We start from the raw sequence: 12,352 nt of genomic DNA on the forward strand, positions 1-12,352 counted from the left end.
TTGAACATTAAGATGTGTGAAGTAAGTCATTCACATGACACTGTATGATTCCACTTATATGAGGTACCTGGAAGAGGAAAATTCACAGAGACAGAAAGTAACATGGAGGTTACCAGGTGCTGGGCTCGGAGGGGCAGGAATAACGAGTTGTTGTTTAATGGCTACGGAGCTTCTGTTTGGGATGCTGAAAAAATATCTGAAAGTGGGTAGCAATGATGGGTGCACTCTGTTGTCAATATACTTAATGCTGCTGAATTATCCACTTAAAAATGGTTAAAATGGTAAATTTTATGTTATGTATATTTTACCATAATAATAAAAAAGCGGAAGAAGGAAGCAAAAGAAAAGTTAATGTCAACGTGATGCATTGTAAGGAAGACTTAGCTCTATGTTTCTGACTTTGAAGATGGAGGAAGGGACCATGAGCTAGAAAATAAGGACAGTTAACAGAAGCTGGAAAGGGCAAGGAAACGGATTCTCCCCTAGAGGCTTCAGAAATGAATGCAGCCCTGGGACACCTTGAGTTTAGCCCAGCAAGACCCATTTTGGACTTCTGGCCTCCAGAACTATAAGAAATAAATTTGTGCAAGGTAAAGCAAATTGTCACCACCACGAAAAACAAATTTTGTTTTAAACAAGCCATTCTAATACTACTGCCTTATCCACAGAGGAGAGTGAAGATTAACAGGCAGAAACCTCATTTAAATGGGAGTTGGGAGAGCCTGCAGGGGAGCTCTCAGTCGCTATCACTCACCCTCAATTTCCACCAAACAGCAAGAGAGTGCTTTCGGTCCGCACCAGGGCGATGTTTTCCCACCCTACTGCTCCAGCAGGAAGGGAGCCCACATCTCTTCACCTCCTGGGAACCCCTGGGCCAAGAGAGACTGTTGCAACTCAGCCAATGAAAAGCCACTACACTTAGGACTCCCGGTTACCTCCAATGGACTCGTTGCTTGTAACAGCCCCTCGGCGCTCCCCGTCCGCTTTAAGAGGGTGGCGCTCCCTTTTGGCCTTGTGGGTGGCTCAGCATTAGACTACATGCCCTGAGTTGCAGTTGGTGGTTGTTCCAGAATAAACCCATTTTGCTGGAGAAATAGCTTGTTGTCTACATGTATTTGTTTAAGGTCAACAGTAGATACTCTGGTGGCACGTCCCTCAAGAAAACCATCCTTCCCTTCCCTGCACCACCCGACCCTGAACCTAGCTCACCTCCTACCTGAGGGTAAGGGCCCTGGAGCTGATGGTAGAATTGCGGGATGTAGCAAATGAAAATACAGAACCCCAAACAAACAAAAGACCTACAACCAGTTCCATGTGAACTGACCATGCGATATTTGGGACATATACTAGAACACTATGGGTTGTTTATCCAAAATTGACATTTCACTGGATGTTGGTATTTTCCCATTCAATGAGACCACACACTGGGATTTTGGGTAGTTTTGAAATTTTTTTTTTTTTTAAAGGTTAAACAGATAGATTTATCATTTTAAAAAATCCGACTTCCAGATTCTCTTTAAAAATGTGTCCTCGCCCCCTCCAGGCCCACCCTCAGCCGCCCAGACGCGCGGGCGACGCGCGCAGGTGCAGAGCGGCCTCGGAAGCCGAGCGTGGGCGTCGGGACGGGGCGCGGGAAGCCCCCGGCGGGCGGGCGGGGCGGGGCCCGGCTGGGGGGCGTGGTCCCGGCCTGGGGGCGTGGTCCTGGGCCTGGGGGCGTGGTCCCGGCCTGGGGGCGTGGTCCCGGCCTGGGGCGCGTGGTCCCTGCCTGGGGGGCGTGGTCCCCGCGCCTGGGGCGCGACGCCCGCAGCTGTCACCTCGGAGGACCTGCGGGTGCCCTCCCTCCTTCCCTGCCCTCCGCAGGTCTGGACGTGGTCCGCCGCCCTCCCCGAGCAGCCTATTTATACCGCCGGCCGCACAGGCCCATATTAGGCAGCGCGGGTCCGTGCGGCCCGCCGCCCGCCAGCCCCGCGCCCTGCGGACTCCCGAGCGTCCTGACAGCCACCGGGCCGCGTGGCCCTGCGGAGCCGGCGGGGCCAGCACTCCGTAAGTAACAGCGCCAGGGAACCGTGGGGCTCTAAAGCCTTGTCTTAGGTGCGGCACTTCCCGTGCGTGGCCCTGGGGCCAGCTCTGGCCCGCAGGGCTCAGCCCAGCAGGGGCCTCCTCCCAGAGACCATCTCCAACCGGCCGGGGCCCTCTTCCCCGCTTCCTGTCACATTTTTCAGTTTGGTAGCCTTCCTGGTGCTGTCATTCTCTGAACTATCTGACTACTTGATCGTTTGCCTCTCTTACTAGACTGTAAGCAGCAGAAAGGTAGAACCACGCCGCCTCTCTGCTCCAGGGTGTCTTGCTAGGATCCTGAACAGTGCCTGACACTTTAAAAAGTTTCTCTAAACATCCAAGTATCCCCAGGGCAACTCTCTTAACTTTAAAGCCAGGAATATAATTGCCCTGCATTCCCCCTCCCCCTCCACACTCGTGATTCTTAAGCAGAGCTAATGAGCTGTAATGCATCTTAAAGGTCTTTGAGAAGTATAAAGCATGGTGAGAATACAAAGCATTATGAACTCCTCAAGGAAAGAAAAAAGGAGCCTGTCTTATTTAGCTTTGTCATTCATACGCCGGGCCATTATTAAACACCTAGTGCGAGGGATGATTATTACTATTAAATGAATCGGGCATTTGTCCATACCAGTGGGAGACTCGGAGTGCATTTAGGGTGGTGCAAGCCATTTTCTACCAGTGTCTGCACAAGATGGTGATGCTGAAACAAATTTGGGGTATGGGGATGTAATAGTAAAAACCAGAGTTCACAAACTTAAATGGCTGTAGGATAACTAAAGGAGCAGGGATGAGAAAAGCAACAGCATAGGAAGAGTTATAAATTATAACTGATACTCAGGTCTCAGTAGGGGAAAATGGGAGCTGGGGAACATGAGATTAGATGTGCCATCTGAGAGGCGGCAACTGGCTACTCAAGTCCTGCACACTGTTGTTGCCATGGGAATTAAGGGCTCACTGTTGTCATATTGTCCATTTTTTCTTTATTTTTATTTTCATTGATTTTCAGAGAGAGGGGAAGGGAGACAGGGAGAGTAAGAGAAACATCCATGTGAGAGCAGAACATTGACCCAGCGTGCCCCCTGCAGGGGAGCCAGCGCAACCCAGGCATGTGCCCTGACTGTAATTGAACCATCAACCCTTTGGTGCAGGGGAAGAGGCCCAGCCAACTGAGCCACACTGGCCAGAGCTGTCCATTATTCTCAACAGATGCTGGAATATTTCAACTTTGCTTGTTGACAACTAATTTATAAAAAAGACACGAAAAGAAAAGTCTGTGAGCAGCTAATTTGTGATCTCTGGCTTCAGTTATTCTCTAAGAATGGAAGCCAAATTCCTGAGAGCACATGGTGGCTGGGAATTAACTTTGGGAGTAGGAGTGAGAAGTGGGTGTCACAATGCATCAAGCTATAGGCAAGGAACTCAAGTTGATGGTTCTGTATGATTTATTTAACTTGGGCAAAAGGATGGCAACTCGAAGAATCGAGCACAACTTTTAAATGTAGAAAAAAATTCTTCATAATAGCGATTTATTAACATGTATAAAATGTAAAAGAAAAAAGGTTATGATGAACTTATAATTTAGGACTTATAAATTTAGGACTAAGCAAAGCACTCATTTACTTAACAGAAACTGTATTGAGCAACTCTAATGTGCCAAGCATCATCACAGACAGATGTTAAGAATACAAAAATGAGCCCTAGCCTCCCAGCCATAGTGGTTCAGTGGTTGAGCATCAACCTATGATCCAGGAGATTGTGATTCTATTCCTGGTCAGGGCACATACCCGGGTTTGGGGCTCTATCCCCAGTGGCAGCTGATCAATGACTCTCTCTCGTCATTTATGTTTCCATCTCTCTCTCTCTTTCTCCCTTCCTCTCTCTGAAATCAGTAAAGATAAATTTTTTTAAAAAAGAAATGAAATGAAATGAGCCCTAGCCAGTTTGGCTCAGTGGTTAAAGCATTGGCCCACAGACTGAAGGGTCCTGGGTTCAATTCTGGCCAAGGGCATGTACCTCAGTTGCAGGCTCAATCCCTGGTCCTGGTTGGGGTGTGTGTAGAGGCAACCAATCAATGTGTTTCTCTCTCTCCCTCTCTCCCTTCCACTCTCTCTGAAAAGCAATGGAAAAAAATATCCTAGGCGAGGATTAAAAAAAGAATACAGAAATGATTAAGACATGAGCCCCCTACCTTCAGTGTGCTTATCATTGAAAGGGGAGGCAGCATATGCATAAATAAATAGCAACACTGCAACCACTATGGTCAAGGTAAGGCAAGAAAAGGCAGAGAAGGCTTCACTAAGGAAGCCTTTACATTTTTTCAGGTGCATGTATGCATTGTTAGTAGTTCAGTACTGCTAAAGGTTGAAAAATGTGAGGAAGGAAAGCCAGGAGATGAGGCAGGAAAGGTTAGGAGACGCCAGATTGTGAAGGGCCTAGTAATGCCTGAATGAGATGCAGTGTTGCTGAAAACAGGCTCAGGATAATTTTTTAAAATATGGGTAGTGATTTTATACTTGATAGTGTCAACTGATGGTCACTGGCTCCAATTCAATGCCAACAGGAATCCCCAATTTGGAGTGTGGTGAGGGACACTTTATTCAGGGCGAAACAGCTCAATTGTGATACAGTAGTACTGTGAAAACAGCAGGGCTGTGAGGTAGCCCTGGGGCCAGGCCCCTCTCAGGCTACACAGGCTAGACAGCTCTGCACCTTAATGCTCTGCTTGGTTCTGCTCCTCACCAGTCTACTTTGCACTGCCTTGTTCCGATGTGCTTTGGTCTGTTCCACTCTGTGCCAGCCTGCTGCCCTGTTTCAACTCAGCCAGGCAAACGAGCTCTTCAGTCTTTAGGGGAAAGGGAAAGGGAGCTCTCAGAGCCATAAGGAAGCTGGCTTATATGGATAGAAGTCCCCACCCTCCTGCAAAGGAGGACTCCAAATCCTTGCAGTTTGGTTGGTTGAAAAGGTGCTGTCATAATTGGTCAGAATAGAGCTGCTCTGGTTGGTCAAGCCACACAGCTCTGATTGGATGGGGAAAGTCTGAGTCCTGTGGGTCCAGGACTCCTTTATAAGGGCTGCCACCTGTGTTTTGATTAAAATAGCTTATTCCAAAATGTTTGACAAGGATGGTTTGGTTCCTGCCTTAAAGATATGAAATCCTAGGGGTTTGGTCATAACATCTGGGTCCTCAGCAACTCATTTCTGTCCTAGCAACATCAAGATAAACGTTTTAGGAACTATGAGTCTGAACTCCCTGCAGCATGTTAGATCTAGTGATCGTATCTGGAAGCTGACTTGGCCTTCCAGCATTGTTAGTATTGATATCCTTTGAGGAATTCTTGTATATCACTGCAATACTAAAAATTCTTAACTACTTATTTTCTTATAAGAAAGCTTTTATGCTTTTCAGTTTAAAGTAACAACTGTCATCTGTAAAGTTGATTGATGTTTTTCTGTATAATGTAGCCTACATAATATGATTTGGTCTAGTCATAAGGTGTTATAGGAGAGTTCAGAAAAATAATGACCTCTTTTAACTGGAAACCTTGCAGATAAAGTCTTAAGCTCTTAATGAAATAAAACTGAGCAATTAATGCCAGAAAATCTGGCAAGAAGGGTTTTATTCCTATTTCAAGTGTACAGATTCTGGCTAGTTGTTATAATTCCTTTTTATAGGTCTTATAGTTGCCATTATATAATTAAACATTCCTATCATGCTTAACACTTGTTTCCTGAAAAGAACTTTAATTTAGCACTGAAAAAAAAAAATGCCATGCCGTATTGAGACGTGAGATTTCTAATTCTTTACAGGATCACAGAGATTTAGAAAATGTATAACCTTTACGGCTGAAAAGGTTACATTGCATAAAATGTACTTATCATACAAATGCTTTTACATTGTTGAAATTATCACCTCCCCTTCTTTCTTAACCTCCTAGTACTGATTTTTCTTTTTTCTTTTTTTAATATGTTTTTATTGATTTTTAGAGAAAGAGGGAGAGAAATAGATAGAAACATTGATGAGAGAGAAAAACATCATAGATCAGCTGCTTCCTGCATGCCCCCCACCAGGCATTGAGCCCACAACCCAGGAACTGAACCAGTAACCTCCTGGTTCATGGGCTGATGCTTAACCACTGAGCCACACCGGCTCGGCATCCTAGAACTGACTTTTCTACCATCAACGTTTATTGTTATTGCATGCAACTTATGGCCAAGTACAAACTAGAAAGGGTGACCGATACTTAAGATCCCCTCCTCACATTAAGGTTACTGACTCTAGGAATATCCTTTATAAATCAAAAGAGCTAATTAACTTCCTTGAAACAGACTGTTTCCATTCCTCTGGGGAAGGTGAAGATGAGACATCTAGCTTAAAGAGACTTTTAATTAGACTAGTGCTTTTTAAGTTGAGAAGTGATGCAGTCTCTGCTACTATGAAATAGGGAACAAAAGGAAGCTGAGTAAGCAGGGAGGAGAGAGAAACATAATGACTTCTGTGCGTTTTCTAAGTTTAGGATGATTTAGTTGTAAGTGTCAAGTTTTGTGGAGTCTCAAGTCAGCAGACATTGGGTTGTACTTTCCAAAGCATCTGTTTTGAATTGTTTGCCCCATAGCAAAGTTTGAGCAGGACTTTAGGGGCCTTTTTTTTTTCTTTCTTTTTTTCTTTTCAGCCATACTACAAGGTCCCTGCTGTGATTCTGTGAATTGGCCATTTTAACATTTGGGTGTGTTTTGGGGGAGATGCACATGACCTTTTAGGTGATGTTGCATCGTCTCAGAGAGAATGTTACCTGATGCCTCTGTACCCTCTGCCTGCAAGGCAGCTGTACTTGGTAACTGGAAGTGGAACTGCAAAATGTGCCCATCTTATCACTTCTGTCTTATCTACCATGGGAGAGACAACTTTCCAGCCCCCTAGAAAACTCTCTGGGGCTGATTAGGAAAATAAAAATGTACTGCTCATACAATTGGCATTATTTTTATATATGAAAAAGTAGTTATCTTAAAGTTAAACTATTTTGTTTGAAATGAATAATTTGTAAATATGTCTTAAAACTAATGCTGCATTTTTAATATTATAGAGAATTGTTTCTTAGAGGAAAACGGCTTCTTTTCTCTCCCTCAGGAATGTTATAAGACATCTCTGTTGCTTTGTGAGTAATCTGACATGAAAACAGCCCCTCAAGAATCAAGCTAAATTTAAAGACGACTTACTTAGAAATACTGGAGAGTGTAACATGGAGTGCAAAATTGAGGGGAAAGAAAAATACCAACATAGCTTGAATTTACTGAATAAAATTAAGAACATGAAAGAATTAGCAGAAATGATTGATGTAGTACTCATAGCAGAAGGAGAGAAATTTCCTTGCCACAGATTGGTCCTGGCTGCTTTTAGTCCATATTTCAAAGCTATGTTCACCTGTGGACTAATTGAATGTTCTCAAAGAGAAGTCGTGCTTTATGACATCACAGCAGAAAGTGTGTCAGTTATATTAAATTACATGTACAGTGCAGCTTTGGAGGTCAATAATGCCAATGTACAAACTGTAGCTATGGCTGCCTATTTTATGCAGATGGAAGAAGTCTTTAATGTGTGTCAAAAATATATGATGGACCACATGGATGCCTCCAACTGTGTAGGTATCTATTATTTTGCAAAGCAGATTGGAGCTGAAGATTTATCTGATCAATCGAAGAAATACTTATATCAGCATTTTGCTGAGGTGAGCTTACATGAAGAAATACTAGACATTGAAGTGCACCAATTTCTGACGCTTATTAAATCAGATGACCTTAACATATCCAGAGAGGAGAGCATTCTGGACTTAGTTCTGAGATGGGTCAATCATAACCAAGAACTGCGCAAAGAGCATCTTGTTGAGCTGTTGAAGCAAGTCAGGCTGGAACTTATAAATCCATCTTTTTTAAGACAAGCCCTAAGAAGGAACACGATGCTCCTGTGTGATGCAAATTGCATTGACATAATTCAAAACACATTCAAAGCCTTCAAGACACCCCAACAACACCCTCTGCATCTTCGTTATGGCATGGAGACTACTAGTCTTTTGCTCTGCATTGGCAATAATTCTTCAGGAATCAGGTCAAGACGTAGGAACTATGGGGACGCCAGTTTTTGTTATGATCCCGCATCACGGAAGACCTACTTTATCTCATCTCCCAAGTATGGGGAGGGTTTAGGAACTGTGTGTACTGGTGTTGTCATGGAAAACAATGCCATAATTGTGGCGGGAGAAGCAAGTGCCTCTAAACTCTCTAGACAAAAGAGCAAGAATGTTGAAATCTATAGGTTTGTATCTAGCACTATATTTATGTTTGTTTTAATTACCTTGCTTTGACATTAGCAACAGTAGAAAATACTGCTAAAACAGTGATCACATCTGAAATTACATGTAGTCAAAATTATCCTGTAATTACACATTTTACATATATGTGAAACTCATAATTAAATCACCCATACTTAAAAAGTTGTTTTCTCTCTTTTTGTTAAGAACAATAGTGGAATTTGCATAAGTTAAAAGTACGTTGTGATCCCATTGTACATTTTCATTCTTTCCTTATTTATCAATAGACTTTGTTTTCTAAGAGTTTGCTATAACTTTTAACCAGAAGAAAAATTTATTTCCACTGACTCCTTTGAGCTGACTTATTTTAGTTCCTACTTGGGAGCACTAATTTTTTCTCAAACAAAAATTACTAATTATCTGTCACTTTTTATTCTGTATCCTTCATTTGTGGATCTTCCCTAAACCTCCAGCAGTACAACATGTCTGTAGCCTAAGTAAGAGTGCTTCAGTCCTAGAGTTGTTAGAGGAACAAGTGTCTGCTATGAAGTAGCATATCACCTAGGTCTTGCATGTGAGGACACGTACACTTGTTGACTATTTATTCAGCAAGTATTCGGTAAGTATTCAGCTCTTAAATCTAACTGGGTAAATAATAAATATACACATAGAAAGCTCTCCTTCAATATCTTCTCCTCCCAGTTTCCTCTTACCAAGGTTTGTTAAGACTTTTCAGTCAGAAAGTAATTCTCTGGACAGTGAAGTTGGGACAAAGAAAGAATTAAGAGGTCTGCTCTCTTTCTGCCACCTCTTAGCGTTCAGTTATCTGGTTCAAGCTATAGGCCTGTCCCATTTTCACATTCATCCTTTGCAGACATGTTTCATCTTCCCTAGTAGGGAGAGGGGAGGGAGTGCAGAGCCCTGGATGAGTGACCTGGACCTGTGCCCATCGTGGCAGAGCATGTCACTGAGCAGAAGGAGCAGCCTTCTTCAGAACTGCCAGTAAAGACTAAAGAACCAGGATATCAATTCTTAAAAGATGAGGAAGCTTTGGCTTTCCCAGCGTGATTCTTCTAGCTCCACGCTACTTGTTTTATTTGGTCTTGGTTAGATGCCCGTCTTTCCCTTTGAGAGCCTCTTACTATAAGAGCCTCTTACCTCAGGTTCTTTAAATAGCTCTTATTTCTTTCTGATCAAGATAGTCCACAGAACTGCCAGCAGAATTTATTTTTATTTAGTGTTGACAGTATTACAAATGCCCCTCTCTCTCCTCACCTTTGCCCCCCTCCACACAGCCCCTGTCCCACCCCAGGCCTTCCCCACACTGTCTGTGTCCATGGGTTATGCGGATATGCACATATGCATATATGTTCTTTTAATAAATGTCCAATCCTGTCAAAATGTGTTTCTGTTTTGATCCTCAAACATCTTACCTCTTAACTTTTTTTGAAAGCCTGCTTCCTTTCTTATTGCATCTGTCTGACCATGGACCCTTATCTATCTTGAACCAACCAGGTTCCCATCACCAACAAGCTCCCCCACAGTGGTCAGAATTAGGGTAAAAATAATAGATACCCTCCTCATTCCCTCCAATAATGAAACTGTCAGCAAGGCAAATAATGAAATTACCAGAAGCATTGCTTTGGACTTAAATGAAACTTCCAGCAGATGTCTGGATAGTTAAAATCCTACAGCACTACTGAAGGTCATTTTAGTGCCAGTTTTGTGATATGTATGAGAAATCATCATCTTGTATATTCCTGCTATATTATTTCTGTTTCTAATCCTTTTTATTTTTGCCCAGATGCTCTTCAATTTGTTTCTACTCTATAGTTCATAGATTTTCATGCAGATATATTTCTTTTTGACTTAAAAGAGGAAGTAGACTCTCTAGTTCGTCATTTCTTTTCAAAAACATATACCTTTCTATCTCCTTTACTTATTTCCCATACTTTGATATACAGCTGAGGCTATGTGTTGTTTTTAGACTGTCAACCTCTGAGAACATTGAGTGTTTTGTACTATATTTTCTTTTTTATATCTTACCCATTTTTCTTAATAAATTTTACAGGTTTTTTATTTTTATGAGTTTACTTGAGTCAAAACTGGTAATTGCCAGGAAGCAAGATCACAAATGCTCCCAAATTTTACAGCTTTATCTGGGCATTTTTTCTCCTCATTTTCAGTTCAAAATGTTAAAACAAAAATCAGATTATCAAGTTGCCCAGCAAACATGTACATCCCAACGCTCATGAGATGTATTTCATTCTTGGCCTGCTTTCTTGAATCATGTCTTGGCAACCCAAAATCTGTTTTTCAGTTCTTTGTATATATTCATTCATTGGCTTTACTTCAGTAGCCCCCAGCTGTAGATACCTAATTCTCTTTTCTCTTCTAAAATCCAGGACAGTTTAAAATGGTGAAAATATCACCCATGATTCTAGGGACTCTGGTTTCCTACCTAGCCTTACATAGAAGACAGCCTTCATGAGGTTTGATAAATTTCTGCATTCGGTTTACAAGCCAGGCATTCCCTCTTGGAAAGGAGCATAATCTTCTAACTTACCTGTCAAGCCTAAAGTAAAAAGTTGTCTCTGGGAAAGAATGAAAGAGTTGACCTAAAACAATTGAGGAAAAACTCCTATAAATATAATCAAATGTCAGTGTTTGATGCAAAATAAGTAGCCTATACTTTAAAATTGTACTCTGTATACAACACACACATAATTTCTTCTTTGTTTCCAAACAGAACAGCCTTTTATTTCTTATTTTCTATATTTTACTGTTTTTTGTTTTGTTTTAGCTTTGAATTTCAGGTATACATTCTGGATTTTCTAGGACAGATCTAATATCACATATTTTATCCCACTGTCCCCATAAGTACTTTTGTCCTTCTTAGACCGTGTCCCAAATCATGATTGACTTACCTCTGTCAAGAAGCAAGACAAAAGATAGCCACAAACTCATATATTTAGTTACTATATAATGCTGTACACACACACTCACACAAATTGTCAATTAATGTGTTGGACTTCTGGAAGTATTGAGAGATTATATATCCTAGTGTCCCTATCTCCCTAGATTCTTCTCAGACTGACATAATTATTCATGGAAGAAATTGCTGAAATTACCATATCTGGGGGACTAAAATAGATGTTAAATGCCCAACAGACACCTGCAGGTGAATTTTCATACACCTACAGATGCTCTTGATGCTGTTCTAAGCCAGTGAGAACTGCAAGAACAATCCTTAAAAGTCTACACATTTTAAATCATCCCATTACATGTCTTTGAATTGAGATATTTTCAGATTTTGTCCTCCAAAACTTATTTCTTTAATGTACTATTAAAGAGGAACTTCTAGTCCACAGAATGAGACTTTTTTGTTTTTATTTTTACTTATTATTCTCTGATGGTAAAATTACAAATGATTTGCTAAAAGACTTTCCTATTTTTTTTTTTTAATATATTTTTATTGACTCAGAGAGAAGAAGGGAGAGGAGGAGAGAGAGAGAAACATCAATGACAAGAGTTATTGATCGGCTGCCCCCTGGATGCGCCCCACTGGGGATCGAGCCTGCAACCCGGGCATGTGCCCTGACCGGAACCGAACCGTGATCTCCTGGATCCTAGGTCCACGCTCAACCGCTGAGCCATGCCAGCCGGGCTCCTATTTGTTCTTGATTTTCTTCCCTAGACTTAGGAAATGAAGGCTAGTCCTGAATAATCTGTACTTTTTCGATATATTACTTTTCCTAAAATTCTACAGGTAGGTGTGGTTGATTGGCCCTATGCACATTATGTTTTGTTCGTCAGACCTTGCAAAAAAAAACAACCCAAAAAACAAAAACCTGCAAACCTGTATCACTATCTTATATTTATGTTTTTTCCTTTCCAATTAGAAGAACCAAATCATATTGTTTTTAATTGGAAAAGAAAGTTAAGTGTGTTTCCTGGGTAAACTGTTTTCGTGTTACCTCTAATCCTGA

The 12,352-nt window shown here is 41.7% G+C and overlaps 1 protein-coding gene across 4 annotated transcripts in view; it reads left to right on the plus strand.

Moving 5' to 3' along the window:
* The first annotated feature begins 1,767 nt into the window (after positions 1 to 1,767).
* Positions 1,768 to 12,352, plus strand: part of KBTBD12 (kelch repeat and BTB domain containing 12) — a 34,137-nt gene continuing 23,552 nt past the window's right edge. For 3 of the 4 annotated variants that reach the window (XR_013999779.1, XM_081150267.1, XM_081150268.1), the window contains exons 1-2: positions 1,768 to 2,043; positions 7,187 to 8,368. Coding sequence is in view for 3 of the 4 variants with exons in the window: in XM_081150267.1 (XP_081006393.1) it covers positions 7,299 to 8,368 (1,070 nt within the window). In the remaining variant the exon portion in view is untranslated. The remainder of the gene's footprint in view (positions 2,044 to 7,186; positions 8,369 to 12,352) is intronic. The other variant, XM_081150269.1, reaches the window with a different exon arrangement.

Source organism: Miniopterus schreibersii (genome assembly GCF_964146895.1).
Source record: "Miniopterus schreibersii genome assembly, chromosome: 10".
In the NCBI taxonomy this organism is placed as follows: Eukaryota; Metazoa; Chordata; class Mammalia; order Chiroptera; family Miniopteridae; genus Miniopterus; species Miniopterus schreibersii.